The 13,597-nt window shown below is 33.5% G+C and overlaps 1 protein-coding gene across 1 annotated transcript; it reads right to left on the reverse strand.

The window, feature by feature from the left end:
• Nucleotides 1-1,641: 1,641 nt before the first annotated feature.
• Nucleotides 1,642-10,571, reverse strand: LOC116852379 (PAX-interacting protein 1). The gene is made up of 9 exons (XM_032832661.1): nt 10,187-10,571; nt 9,565-9,749; nt 7,054-9,452; nt 3,973-4,417; nt 3,085-3,269; nt 2,722-2,963; nt 2,342-2,611; nt 2,046-2,250; nt 1,642-1,850 (listed from the first exon to the last, which is right to left on the reverse strand). The coding sequence occupies exons 1-9, from the start codon at nt 10,280-10,282 to the stop codon at nt 1,777-1,779; spliced, it is 4,101 nt and encodes a 1,366-aa protein (XP_032688552.1). The 5' UTR covers nt 10,283-10,571; the 3' UTR covers nt 1,642-1,776.
• Between the last annotated feature and the right edge of the window lie 3,026 nt (nt 10,572-13,597).

The following is a 13,597-nucleotide window of genomic DNA, read 5'->3' on the forward strand; positions in this document are numbered from 1 at the left end:
TGTGACCTTGACCTGACCTTCGCTACGCAACCCAAGGTCAAACTGATGTGATCAGTAAATACATCTTTTTAAACGCCACAACTTTTGTCTGAAACATTTTTTTGTAAAACTTATATTTTTCCTGATATTCGGGCGTCCCGGTACTTTCCGAACACCCTGTATATAAGGGTGTCTTAAAAATATGGGAACCCCTGAATATTTTTTTATAGTGAGGTTTTTCGATAAAATTTTCATAACAAAAGTTATAGGATTTCAAAAGCTGAATCTGATGGTGACCTTAAAATTGGCCTTAAGTTTGACCTTGAAGGCTATTTCAAAGTCAACTTAATTTTCTTTAATGGAACATGCATATTTTCATGACGGATTCAGAATCTACGCCAAAAACTGAGAAGCTTTTGTCTGAAACATTTTTTCAGAAAATACTCCCTTTGACCTTAAAATGACTTTCAAACTTCACAGTTTTTTCTTAAAAATATGGGAACAATGCCATCAATAGTCGCGCAATAGCGGATGCTTTGACTTCGAAATTAATCCCGGTGGTCATCCTGACCTAAGGGTCAGGGTTTCCATTAAAAAAATTTTAATTAATTAAAAAAATCCCATTAAAAATATGAGAACCCCTGAATATCTTTTTATAGTGAGGTTTTTCAATAAAACTCTCAAAACAAAAGTTGTAGAATTTCAGAAGCTGAATCTGATGGTGACCTTAAAATTGACCTTGAAAGTAATTTCGAGGTCAGCTTAATTTTTTTTAATAGGAACTCTGATCCTTGAGTCAGGATGACAATCGGGGGTCATTTCGAAGTCAAAGCATCCACTATTGCGCGACCACTGATGGCATTGTTCCCATATTTTTAAGGAAAACCGTGAAGTTTGAAGGTCATTTTAAGATCAAAGGAAGCATTTTCTGAAAAAAATGTTTCAGACAAAAGCTTCGCAGCTTTTGGCGTAGATTCTAAATCCGTCATGAAAATATGCATGCTCTATTTGAAAAAATAAAGTTGACCTTGAAATGGTCTTCAAGGTCAAACTTAAAATCAATGTTAAAGTCACCATCAGATTCAGCTTTTGAAATCCCACAACTTTTGTTTTGAAAGTTTTATCGAAAAACCTTACTATAAAAAGATATTCAGAGTTTCCTTATTTTTAAGATATCCTGTATATAAATATATAAATATATATATATATATATATATATATATATATATATATATATATATATATATATATATATATATAAAAGTACTTACATATATGTACTTATTTATTATATTGAAATCTTAGTTCTTTTTTTAAATATTATTAATTTAAAACATCTGCATTTTATTTAATAGTGGTTAAGTGTGAGAGGTCCCAGGTCCCACGATTTGACATTTTTGCTCACCTAGCTCTACAACTCTTCAGAAATTATACAGAAATTATTTTAGAAATTATAGCTCTTCATATTTCTTATAATTTTTTTATTGCTTATAATTTATATATTTCTGAAAACTATATTTCTTGTAATTTTTAATTGTCACAAAGTTTTTCTCATTAAATATCAAACATATTGAATTTATTGCATACATACTCTCGATAGTACAGATTGTAACTGAAGGAGTGATGGCGTGGGTGTATGTGTAGAAAAATAATTTGCTTTTGTATCATAAAATTATGCTTTTTTATTGTCCCATTGAAGAAAGTAAGCAAAGATTTTCGCCTCAGAAATAACTCACTAAGAACTTGGTAGGCCCATGACATAGATAAAAATACAGTAGAGGATGTTTACTGCATATTTTAAACTTGATTCACATCAAGTTGGAAGTATTGCCGTGCGACTGCACCTAATATAATTTCTGCACTAAACACACCTATGGAATTATATATATATATATATTAAAAAAAAACTAATTAAAAAAAAGAAAAATATAGCCATTACAGAATTATAATTCTTAATACAATTCTTAATTCTTTAGAAGGAGTTATTGTACTTAAAATTTAATTACATCTAATTTTCAATAAAAAATGACAAAAAATTAACCGAAAGTTAGTACGTAATTACTTACTCATGTTTGCATGCAAGACATCAGAAAGAAGATGAAGATCATTTTCATGGGTCACAATAATATAATTTAATTTTCCGGTATTCATTTCTTGTATCTGCGCAAGTGATCTACGTGTTTTGTCCATCGCACCTCCTGCACTTTCTATAATTTCCGCGATCGCTGAAGGAGATGGTACAACACTTGGTGTTACATAAAATATTTTACCCTATTTGGCAGAATAAAAATATAAAACCAAATTATAACGTGTTATACTGCAATATAAGAAATATATATTATTATACACATTAATCTGTTACCTTAAGTACTGTTCCTCGATTGGGACTCGCTAAAGCTTTTTCGATATTGCAATTAAAGTTCTTCTCGAATTCTGAGTCGCCAAGCATATATGCGCTTTCGTCCAGGAAAGTGTTTCTTACAGAGCAATCAAGCAACCACTGCAGAGTGACAATAAATTTACATCGTGATAAACAGCACAATAATTTTACTGTTCGTAACGGTGCCGACATCACGAGATGAGTGGCGTCTCGCCAGCTAGCGGCCAAAGCTCCTCCTAGTTCTCGAATCCTCTGAGAGAAAACATATTAAAAGAATTTATTATAAAGTATATACACACAAGTGATATTGAAGTTCGTAGATTGTTAAAACTATAACTATATATAAAATATGAAATTAGTACCTTTGCATGCTTTTTAGGATTTATGCCGGAGAATAATATTCTTGGTTGTTTATCGGGTGGAGGAGGATCAGGATTGCTAACAACAATTGGTTCATCCAAGCCTAAGAGATGCGGATCTTTATTCAATAGTGAACCATCCAATCGCGGTTTTTTGTATTTTCTGATCGAATTTGGACCCTGGCCAACTTGTTGTACTTTATCATATGATTCTTGATTAATATTTATTGGATGTTTCCAAGCACCTACAAAAAAGAACAAATTACATTTAAAAAACTACTTAATTTTACATGTAATGATAGTACAATTTAAAATGTACTGATTTTTATAATCATCTGATTAACATATAAAATGTTTATTATATACCCATGAGATGAGGCACTAATGAATAATCTAGTCTGAAAGGGTTACTGAGACTAAACTGTTGGTACTTTGGACCCTCGAGTTGATGCAAAGCATTCATTTGTCCACAAAGCACATCTGTCAGCCACTGTGCGTTTACAACGCTGATTTGCCACTCACGTGCCTTTTTGTATTTTTGTCCGTCTGGTCTAAAATTAATTATGACATATATACTTATTTTGGTAAAACTCCAGATTAGAGGACACCTCGCCGATGACCTTGACCTTCACATATCTGATAGAAGTTATTCTCTTGAGTAACATTCTGAAGGTTTAAAACGGCGGTCTTTGTTTATTATAAAAATATTAACAAAAAAAGTTGATTATTTGGACTGTAATTTTCCGATTGTATGTATGTATGATTGTATGAATGTATATATTATATATAGACATCTCATACACATACATGCACACACACACACACACCCGGGCGAGCGCGCGTGTGTGTATGTGTGCGCGTATACAACTGAACGTAACACACGGTTTCCACCTCGGCAGTTTCTCGAACAGTTGTAGATTGGTCATATTTTTGAAACTACTTTTGTTCATAATTTTTTAATGAAGAGTGACCGACACTTACAACTTTTTAAATGTTACAGGGACATGTCCTCCATAACATATATGAAAGTCAAGGTCATCGGCGAGGCGTCCCCTAATCTGCAGTTTTACTCTTATTTTATATTATACAACTTGATTGATAATCTAGATCGCCGATTAATAAAATAGTAAACTACTATACAACAAGTTCGAAAAAAACAACTACTATACAAGTTCGGAAAAACGACGTAATGTTAGTACGATTTTGCCAATTAATCAAAAGTATATTTAAAATAACATAATAATAAACAGGTACCTTCTGCAAACGAGTAGAGTGTTGTGTCTGGAAAAATAGTTCGTGTATTTCGCACCTAAAGCTTCTAACATATATTTGACTTTCGCCCGTTCCTCTCCTTCAAATCCAGACAATGATATGATTTGTTTAATACACGGAAGTTCAGTCAAGCTAAAAGGTGTCGGAAAATGTAGAGCATGCCATGGCGGTAACAGTTGTAGCTTGCTAACTACGTCGGAAAGCCAGTGTGCACTGACGCAACGTTTATCTTCGCGTAATGCTTGCACCACAACCGGATGTTTCTGCGTGATAGCTAACACGTGGGTTGCACGACTGCAATATTGCAGCTCCACTTCACCGCCATGTCTCTCAATAACTTGTCTCCAAATCGAGACTTCATTCGGACGCTGTAAATCGTACTCGACGATGACAAAAATACATCCTAACAGAAACAGATCTGGCGGCACTGAAAATATAGATATATTTTATTAGTAATATAAAGTAGTAATTAAAGTTTTATTTGTAATATTAGTAACATAAATAGTACAGATAAATACATATATTCATATGTATATATGTGTGTAAGCATACATATACATACATATAAGGGATCTGACATAAGCAATACAAGACCAAATCAACCTGATTTGATGAACAAGAGCACGTCAACCTGAGCACGATCTCTGGCATTTTGCAAACAATCACATAAAATTCTAAGATAATAATGAAAACAGAGTAATAAACCAGAATACGCGATGTTGTGGGTTTTTACCCTGCTAAAAAAAAGTAGAGAATAATAGAATAAAATTCTATCGTATACGATAGAATACTATTCACGTTTGTGAATTCACGAACCAAAATCCATATTCAAAATGATAGAAAATGATAGAACGATATAATTTTATTCTATCGTTCTCTATCAACTTTTTTTACCAGGCTCCATAAGCACAAGATCTTATCGAAAATGGTTAAAATGCGACTGTCTCTTAGAATAGATATCGGTTGACAAGGAAAGCAGAATAAGGTTGCAAGCGGAGTAGAGACAATTGTTCTTTGACGTATCGCGAGTGTATCGCTAAAAAATAGTTACATTTCAGTTATTACATTTTCATCGCGTGCATTAGTTTACCAATCTTCTTTTTTTTAATATCTCGAAATTTTATGTAATTATTTGAAAAATTCTATGTTCTTGTGCAAAGGTTGATGTGCTTTTATACGTAGTGTTTTATGTTGCATCAGATATCCTGTACACAAGTTGTCCCAAAATAGTTTACGACACGTAGAGCGGATTGAGATGAATAAAAAAGTCCAATATTGTTTTGCAAAAATCGTAATAATGATCAAGAATAATCAATTAAAGAAGATTGGTGAATGATTGCACACGATATGGTAGATGAAGCTGTAGTGGCGCTGTCTGTCGTTGTATACTTATACATTAGATCAAACTGAACAAAAAAGTCTTCTATGACTTTTTCAAATGATTTCAAATTTTTCACATAGATTTTTAGATATTAATTAAAGAAAAATGTGCATTATCACGCACAATTGTATGTAACAATGTTCTTTCATTAATCACTAAACTGGTTTTTTGTAAAATGAAAAAGGGCTTTTTTGTTTAATTTGACCTAATATATAAGCACATGGCAGCACACATCGCACTACTGCTCATTTACCATATTGTGTGTGATCATTGATCGTGGCCAATCTTTTTTAATTAATATTTCGAGATTGTGGAGACAAATCTGGAACAACTTGTATATATATGTACACACACGCGCGCATTTACACACTCACACACAGCATGTTTAGTATAACAATCTGCATAATTTTTTAGACATTTTCAACAGTTTAAGAAAAAAATCGTAAAATAAATAGTAATTTGTTTTATGCGAATTATCACTTATAATAAAAAATAGAAAGGAAATTTTTTCATTAAAAAAATCAATGTTACATAAAATTTTTAAAATTTAGTTTTGTTTATACGGAATGTACCATTTTAATCTTTTCACATGATTATCTCTAAAGCTTTGCTATTTCGAAAACATATTTTAGATAAAACTTAGTCTTAGTTTTAAGAAGAACTACTTACGATGAACATATTTCTTTCTATCCACACAAAACGAGTTATTATAGTTTTTTCTTGTTTTATAATTGTAAATCTGAGACCGATTATTTTCTATAAATATCATAATTTATAAATACAAATAAGTACTATAATTAAATATTTTATATAAGTATTTTTAATAAATATTTTAATTGTTGTTTAATTGTTACACTGAACATCCTATATGTGTATACATATACATGTACACATATACATATAGAACGTTTGACGTAACGCATACGCCTACAGATAACGTTCGTCAAACCAAACGAGAAAATCCTGTAACATTTTGCAAATAAAGATCACAGTAATTATTGTAATTATTGAGAAAATAATAAAAATTTTAATTCTAATCTTAATTAGAGAAAATAGACAAGTTAGTGCACGTGCTGCGGTGTGGTGAGTTCTATAAGGCTGAAGAGACGTTTTGAATTAATTTCCTGATTTGCTGGAAAAGGCAAATATAAGCGAGCGATCCAAGATCAAGTATATGATACTAGTTGCGTTCGGGGAAACGCTATTTAGCGCTATGAGCATCCTTTGTCCTTGTTCAATTTTCAGGAACAAACAAGAGCAGAGCACACTTATAGCGCTAAATGACGTCTTCCCGAACGCAGCTATAGAACTATCGTTTTCTGCTAGCAACGTTACTTCGTTTTTCGCTGTCAGTCAATATTTATCGTTGCTAGGGAATAATCGACATGCCGAAGACATGTCTCTTTAAATTAATTAGCTCGTTTTACCGTATTATGCGCGCTAATTTACCAATCTTTTTTTTTTTTGTTAATACATTAATAATTATTGTGGTGTTTACAAAATAGTAAAGGATGTTCTCATTCAGTTTGATAAGCTGCACATGAGCAGATATATGCGTTGAATCAGAGACGTCCTATATATATATATTTCGTAATTTTCTTATAGAAATGACAACATAGTGATAACAATTGTAACTTGTGTGTTACATATTACAATCAAACACAAATCTGATAAATGCATACGTTTCAGGTTTGGATTATGACCGTAGAACTGTGCTTTTGGTTGTTGCATAACCGGTCCGTATTGCATTTTCATAGGTGCTCCTGATGGTGCGCCGTTTGTTATATTTCCCGCGGTTCTTCTCTGATAAGCAGCCAAAAGCTGCGGATCCTGCGAGGGAGGAGGTGGAGCTCTGTGTTGCGCGGTCATTAGTCTTAACTGTCCTGCCGCGCTACCCTCGGTAGTACCGCCTTGCAATCTGTTGGTCAACATATTGGCTAGCGCAGTTTTTGTCTTGGCATTTACTACTAATTGCTGATCCGGTGGTATCTGCGTGTTACTCGATAATGACGTTAATGGCGGTTCTTGCTGTGCGCCTTGCTGCTGCTGCTGCTGTTGTTGTTGCAAATGTTGAAATTGTAATCGAGCCACTTGCTGCTGTTTCTGCATGTGTATAATTTGTTGAGGTGTCAAAGGTTGTCCTTGTTGGAATGTTTGTCCTGCTTGTGGACCCTGAATGTTTTGTCCGGCAGGCACAATCACTTGATTGGACGAATTTATTGGTGCCAATGCCGGTGGTTGAACTCCAGGATGTACAGGTTTTTGACTGGAGGTTTGCGCGATTTGCGGTCCCATCATATGTGGTCGGGCTTGTTGGACCCATTGCAGACTGCCCGGTTGTACCGGCTTACCGGTACTTACCGGATTTCTTATGACGGCAATATGTGGACCTTGTTGCGCCTGACGGTTTTGCATTTGTCTTTGCAATATCAGATTTTTTTGTTTTTGAATTTTCTGGATAAACTGAGCTCGCTGCAGCGGATCCATCTGTTGTAATTGTTGATGTGTCTGCGCATCTAATTGAATTAATTGTCTGGGTTGTTGAGACGATTGTTGATCTTCGCGAATGGTTCTCAATGCTGACCACTGTCCTCCGGGTCGCTGTGGACCGATTTGCTGTTGCTGTTGCTGTCTCTGTAGTTGCAAATACTGCTGTTGCTGCCATTGCGAATCCCGCTGCACGATGAATCCTTGTTGATTCGGTCCGATCAATGGTTGGCTCTGTGGTTGTTGTTGCAACTGACCCTCTCGTATGACAAATTGTTGAGAGCTCTGTGGCGCGGATTGTTGCAACTGCTGTGAGATTTGTTGTATTTTCTGCTGTTGCTGTTGCAGCAATATGAGTTGTCTCTGCTCGGGAGTAAGTTGCTGTGCTTGTTGGGCCAATTGATGTTGACCTGCGATTTGCTGTGGTTGAGAAGACAGTTGCTGTTGCTGAAGCACTATTTGTTGCTGCTGTTGTTGCTGAGCTGCTAATTGTACTTGCTGCTGCTGTTGCGCCAAATGTGGTTGTTGTGCCAACTGTTGTTGGTTTATTTGTTGTTGCTGAATAATTTGATGTTGATTTAATGGTTTCTGTTGGGATGTTAATAACTGTTGTTGTTGCGAAGTCAGCTGGTGCTGCGGTAATTGTGAATTTAACTGTTGTTGTGCAACCATTGATTGTTGTCCAATCAATTGCTGTTGCTGAGATGGTAATTGAGATGATGCTTGCTGATTCAGAAGTTGTTGGTTGTATGATTGCTGTTGTAATTGTTGATGTTGTGTGATTTGCTGTTGTTGCGTTAATTGGTGTTGCTGCGATGTTAATTGCTGATGTTGTATCAATTGATGTTGAATATTTATTTGTTGCGTCGATAATTCTTGTTGTTGTATTTGCGATGGCATAGCTTTCATTTGAGAAATATTGTTTTGTTGAGATCCCTGTGGAAGCCAACCCGCTGCTTGACTAATAACATTTTGGTCTGAGACTACTGGAGCGATCGTGGAAGTGTTTAAACTAGTCGAAGAAATCGGTCGTGGAAGATGCTGCTGCTGCTGCGGCTGAATATTTACAGTATTTTGTCCAGTCGTTGAATAAGAAATGCTTACTGCATTAGTTGCACCAAAATTATGTGCAGCATTCGATGATAAGGGTGGGCTTGGCTGATTCCATGGCATGCGTTGCTTGAGTTGTTCCAACATAGCTTTAGTTCTGACCTGCTCTTCTTGTGCAGTGCTGTTATCAGGATCCTCATCCATAAATCCAGTGATCATGGCTGTTGAGCTATTTGGAGATGGGTACACTAATAATCTAGGGTGATACTCTATTCCACTAATGACAGTACCCTTTTTGCAACATTCTATTATCCAATCAGGTGTTACAATATGTATATGATGTCTCATGGCAGTTTCATACTTAACGCCACTTGCTTTGCCAGTGATCAAATGAGTGCAATATCTGTCCAAATGTAGCTGACATTTACCACCTTGCAAGGTTAACATTGCCCACAGTGATTTACTATCAGCTCGACTTACTTGGGATATGCAGGCACGTATATTTGAGAATAATTGATTCTCCTCTGGTGAGAAATATTGTGTTCTGTTCAGTAACAATAGGGAAATACATATTATATGAAAAAAATATATAAAAGTTACATTAACTTTTCATTATAAGTATAATAAGTATTAATATAAGTTAATAAAAAGGATACGGCAGAAGCTTATTGCACTTGCTAGAATATAAAATCCAGTTGTGTGTAACTGCTGGAATGTCATATATATCCTTTGCTGCAGAAATATCATTTTCTGATGCTTCGTAGCCTGCTATTAGATGTGTTACATAGTCGCCAAAATAATTGGAACTTTCGGCACCACCTTCTTGTAGCAAATTTATAATCTGTAAATAATATTTAAAAATATTGTACATAATTAATGATAATAATCATGATAGGAAGAAAAAAGCTGCAAATACAAGAATTACTGATCACTTGAAATATTTATACTAGAACTTGTATGTTCATATAAAGTAAAAACTTCATTATTATTTAACATATGAGTATATTTTAATGTTGTGTTTTAAAGAGTCACTACAATAAACAAAATTAATCAAAAATCTTTTTAATTTTCTGTGACAAAGTCTTTTAATACAACAGTAACGATTATATAAAGTAGTATATTTCAAGTTATAATCTTTCACTAGTAGTACAGAATATTATTGATAACAAAATAAATGACTGAAAATCAGAGTTCGACAATGTTGAATGATCGCTACAACAGCGAAGTCGTGGTTGCTTATTTATCTATCGCAAACAAAAACACGGGAAACGAACAAACCTTGGGATCGCCTTCCCCGCTGACGTAGTATTTAACATTGGCAAAGAGAGCACCATCCAGTTTTAATTCTTCAAGACCAGCTCGTATATCGCCCATTCTGTCACATTAGTTTGTATAAATTCACGTCTCCCACATTACAATACAGCGCACGGAGCGTCACAAAACTGTGCCCGAATGTGACTTCGCAATATTTGATAACAAAAAGTTTGTCACGATGCGTCCGTTGTTATTATTATGATCTTAGGTTATGTAGTTTCTCTCTTTTTCTCTCTTAACATAAATGGCTCCAAGCAACTCACATCATATGCCCACAGACTTCTATATACTAACTAGTAGGGATGGGCAATTATCGATCGATGATTTGAGAATCGATGCTTTTTGTACAAATAATCGATTATTTTTCCGATATTTTTGCAAATCGATTAATTCCTCTACTACTCTCTACTATAATATATATCGATAGTTTTTTACTTCAATGTTACTAAATTTGTTTCGATGTTTACGAGAGAGAAGAAGGAGGGGTGTATATCAGTTGGACACGGGGCAATTGGACACAGTCCAATCACAAGTCGCTGTTCCAAGGGACCCTACAAATGTCTTTAATCACACGGTGCTGTGATTAGCTGTGTCCAAATGCACCGTGTCCAAGTGCACCGCTCCCAAGAAGGAGAGGGGCCATAGGCCGGTTTTAGCTGAATAGCGATCATGAATCTTTTCCCCTAGTGAACTCGTGAAAAGTGAAAATTTTATAATAAACTCGTGAAAGATGAAAACCTTCACTAAACTCGTGAAAAATGAAAGATTTAAATACACAATGTAATATATAACACATTAATAAGTATTATACAACTTAAATTTATAGTTATAATATAATATAATAATACAATATGAGTAAATTTAATAAATGAGATCAACGTGAATTTGTAAGTAAAACAAATATTATAATATACTTTAGACAACACCAATTTGCAATGAACATCTTTAGAATTTTTTCAGCATGTTTTTAAGATATAGTGATGTCTTTAGAACGTCCCTTGGAAATCTTATTATCTGAGATTACTTTAGGATAAATTATAAAAAGGTAAAATTCTATTAATATTAAAATTATAAATCTGCAGAAAATATATATTTCATATAAAATAATACATAAAATACATACAATAAATACATAAAATAAACTTACATTTTACTTATTATATACAATTTATAATATATTACATTTTAACTTTCTGATGCATACGTATCTTAACTTTACAAACTTTGTCGGAATACTTTCACTGCCTATACATCATCACGCTTCAATCGGCTTTCGTTGTTCATTTTTAATGGACGTAGGATTCTTATGTCAAATGCCAATTGTCGTATAACCATAAAAATTAAAGTCACTATAAGAAATTCTACTCACTTTGTACATAATATGCAAGTGTGATATTACATTATTTTTCAAATTTAAACCACATCGCTTGATGCTTCAAAATTTTCATGGAAACTTACACAATTTACATGTAAAGAAGAACATATACGAGCAAACTGAAAGTTCACGTGAAATATTTCACGTTTTGAGAATTCACCTTTCACGGTTAACGTTGATCTCATTTATTAAATTTACTCATATTGTATTATTATATTATATTATAACTATAAATTTACGTTGTATAATACTTATTAATGTGTTATATATTACATTGTGTATATTGCAATTACATTTTAATTTTAATAATATATATTACATAAATATTGCTTTCCACATTTTCATTGTTCACTTTTCATGTGAAATAACTTACAGTGAAAAGTGAAAAATGAAAATGAAGTTTACGTGAAAGATTCATGATCGCTACCCTGAAGGGGGTGGGACCCGATTGACCACGATATGATTGGACACAGATTGTAATGATTAATTCGACCTAGTAATTCACTAGATAATTCTTTTCATCGGTTGATTGTGACTAATCGTACCGTGGTCAATCGAGACGCTCCCCCCTGATGGTAAGGGCTATCGCACACAAATTGACATAACTGCATATGCATAGCATAAGATCGTATGGACCAATGAGCATCGAATATTAAGCATCGAACACCAATATGGCGACTTAATACTCGATGCTCATTGGTACATACGGTCTATGCATATGCAGTTATGTCAATTGTGTGCGATAGCCCTTAGGGCCAGCGCACGAACATTGCCATAGCTCCTTACGCCATCTTACGTGACAACCTTACGTTACGTGAGACGTAAGCTGAACGTACGCCAACGCACGAAAATTTTACGTTACGTTACGTTACGAAAGAACATAAAGGTTCTGTGACAAAGGTAATTAAATTAGATTATTGAACAAGAAGTAAAGAAACAATATTAATTTATCTTTACAGTTATAATTAGAAATGTGTATATTGAGCATATATTAATTTTATTAAACTGTTAAATGTATCTGTACAAAATTATAAACATTGCATTATAACCTCTTCCCAACACTACGTATAGAATATGTTTGACATATAAATATCGAAATAAAATTTTAGGTTCTCAAGTCAACAAATATGAAAACATCAAAGTCTATGAATTATTATTTAGTTATGTCTATGAGTTAAAATGTTTATTGTTGTCATTACTTTTAATTTATTATATGAGACTAAAACGGAGAAAAACACACAAAAGATGGCAAAATAGAAGATGGCTCGTGAGACCAATTAATCAACAGAGAAAACAGCAATATTCTTCCACTGTTCTTCAGTTGGACATGCTAAATATAGAGGCTGTAATGTATTAACAATAACTAGACACACTTCTTTCATTAACTGTCTAACAATTGACTGCCCAACTCGAAAAAAATGCAATACTTGCTATTGAATTCCCTGTTGCAAGATATCTGAAAAATGTATCACAATTTTTGCTATATAGTTTATAATTTCGTAAAACATTTTTTTTCTAACAATGATTTTTAAACATTATTAAAAATTTAAGAAGTAATTACATCAAACAATTTTTTACTAATAAACTATATTTACCTTAATGTTATTATTAACCTGTGTTCCGGAGACAGAGCTTTCTTAGTTTTTTTTATCAAATAAGGTCTTAGCATGGTTGATAACTTGTTAAAATGTTGAACATTCATTTTGACACATTTGACAAACATGTCTTCATCAGTTTTTAATTCTTGAAACAGATTTTCATTCTTCTTGCTGTTTTCTCTGTTGATTGATTGATGGCTTCTAACGAGCCATCTTCTATTTTGCCATCTTTTGTGTGTTTTTCTCCGTTTTAGTCTCATATAATAAATTAGGAGTAATGACAACAATAAACATTTTAACTCATAGACATAACTAAATAATAATTCATAGACTTTGATGTTTTCATATTTGTTGACTTGAGAACCTAAAATTTTATTTCAATATTTATATGTCAAACATATT

Source organism: Odontomachus brunneus, unplaced genomic scaffold (genome assembly GCF_010583005.1).
Source record: "Odontomachus brunneus isolate Ranch 3 - 2012 unplaced genomic scaffold, Obru_v1 Obru_scaffold_220, whole genome shotgun sequence".
Lineage (NCBI taxonomy): Eukaryota > Metazoa > Arthropoda > Insecta > Hymenoptera > Formicidae > Odontomachus > Odontomachus brunneus.

Excerpts from the sequence above, each read along its gene's own strand:
- LOC116852379 (XM_032832661.1), bottom strand. The coding sequence starts at position 10,282 with ATGGGCGATATACGAGCTGGTCTTGAAGAATTAAAACTGGATGGTGCT. Across the intron at positions 4,418-7,053 it reads TCATAATCCAAACCTGAAAC|TGCCGCCAGATCTGTTTCTG; the intron begins GTATGCATTTAT and ends CTATATTTTCAG. Across the intron at positions 2,251-2,341 it reads ATCGAGGAACAGTACTTAAG|GGTAAAATATTTTATGTAAC; the intron begins GTAACAGATTAA and ends TCTGCCAAATAG.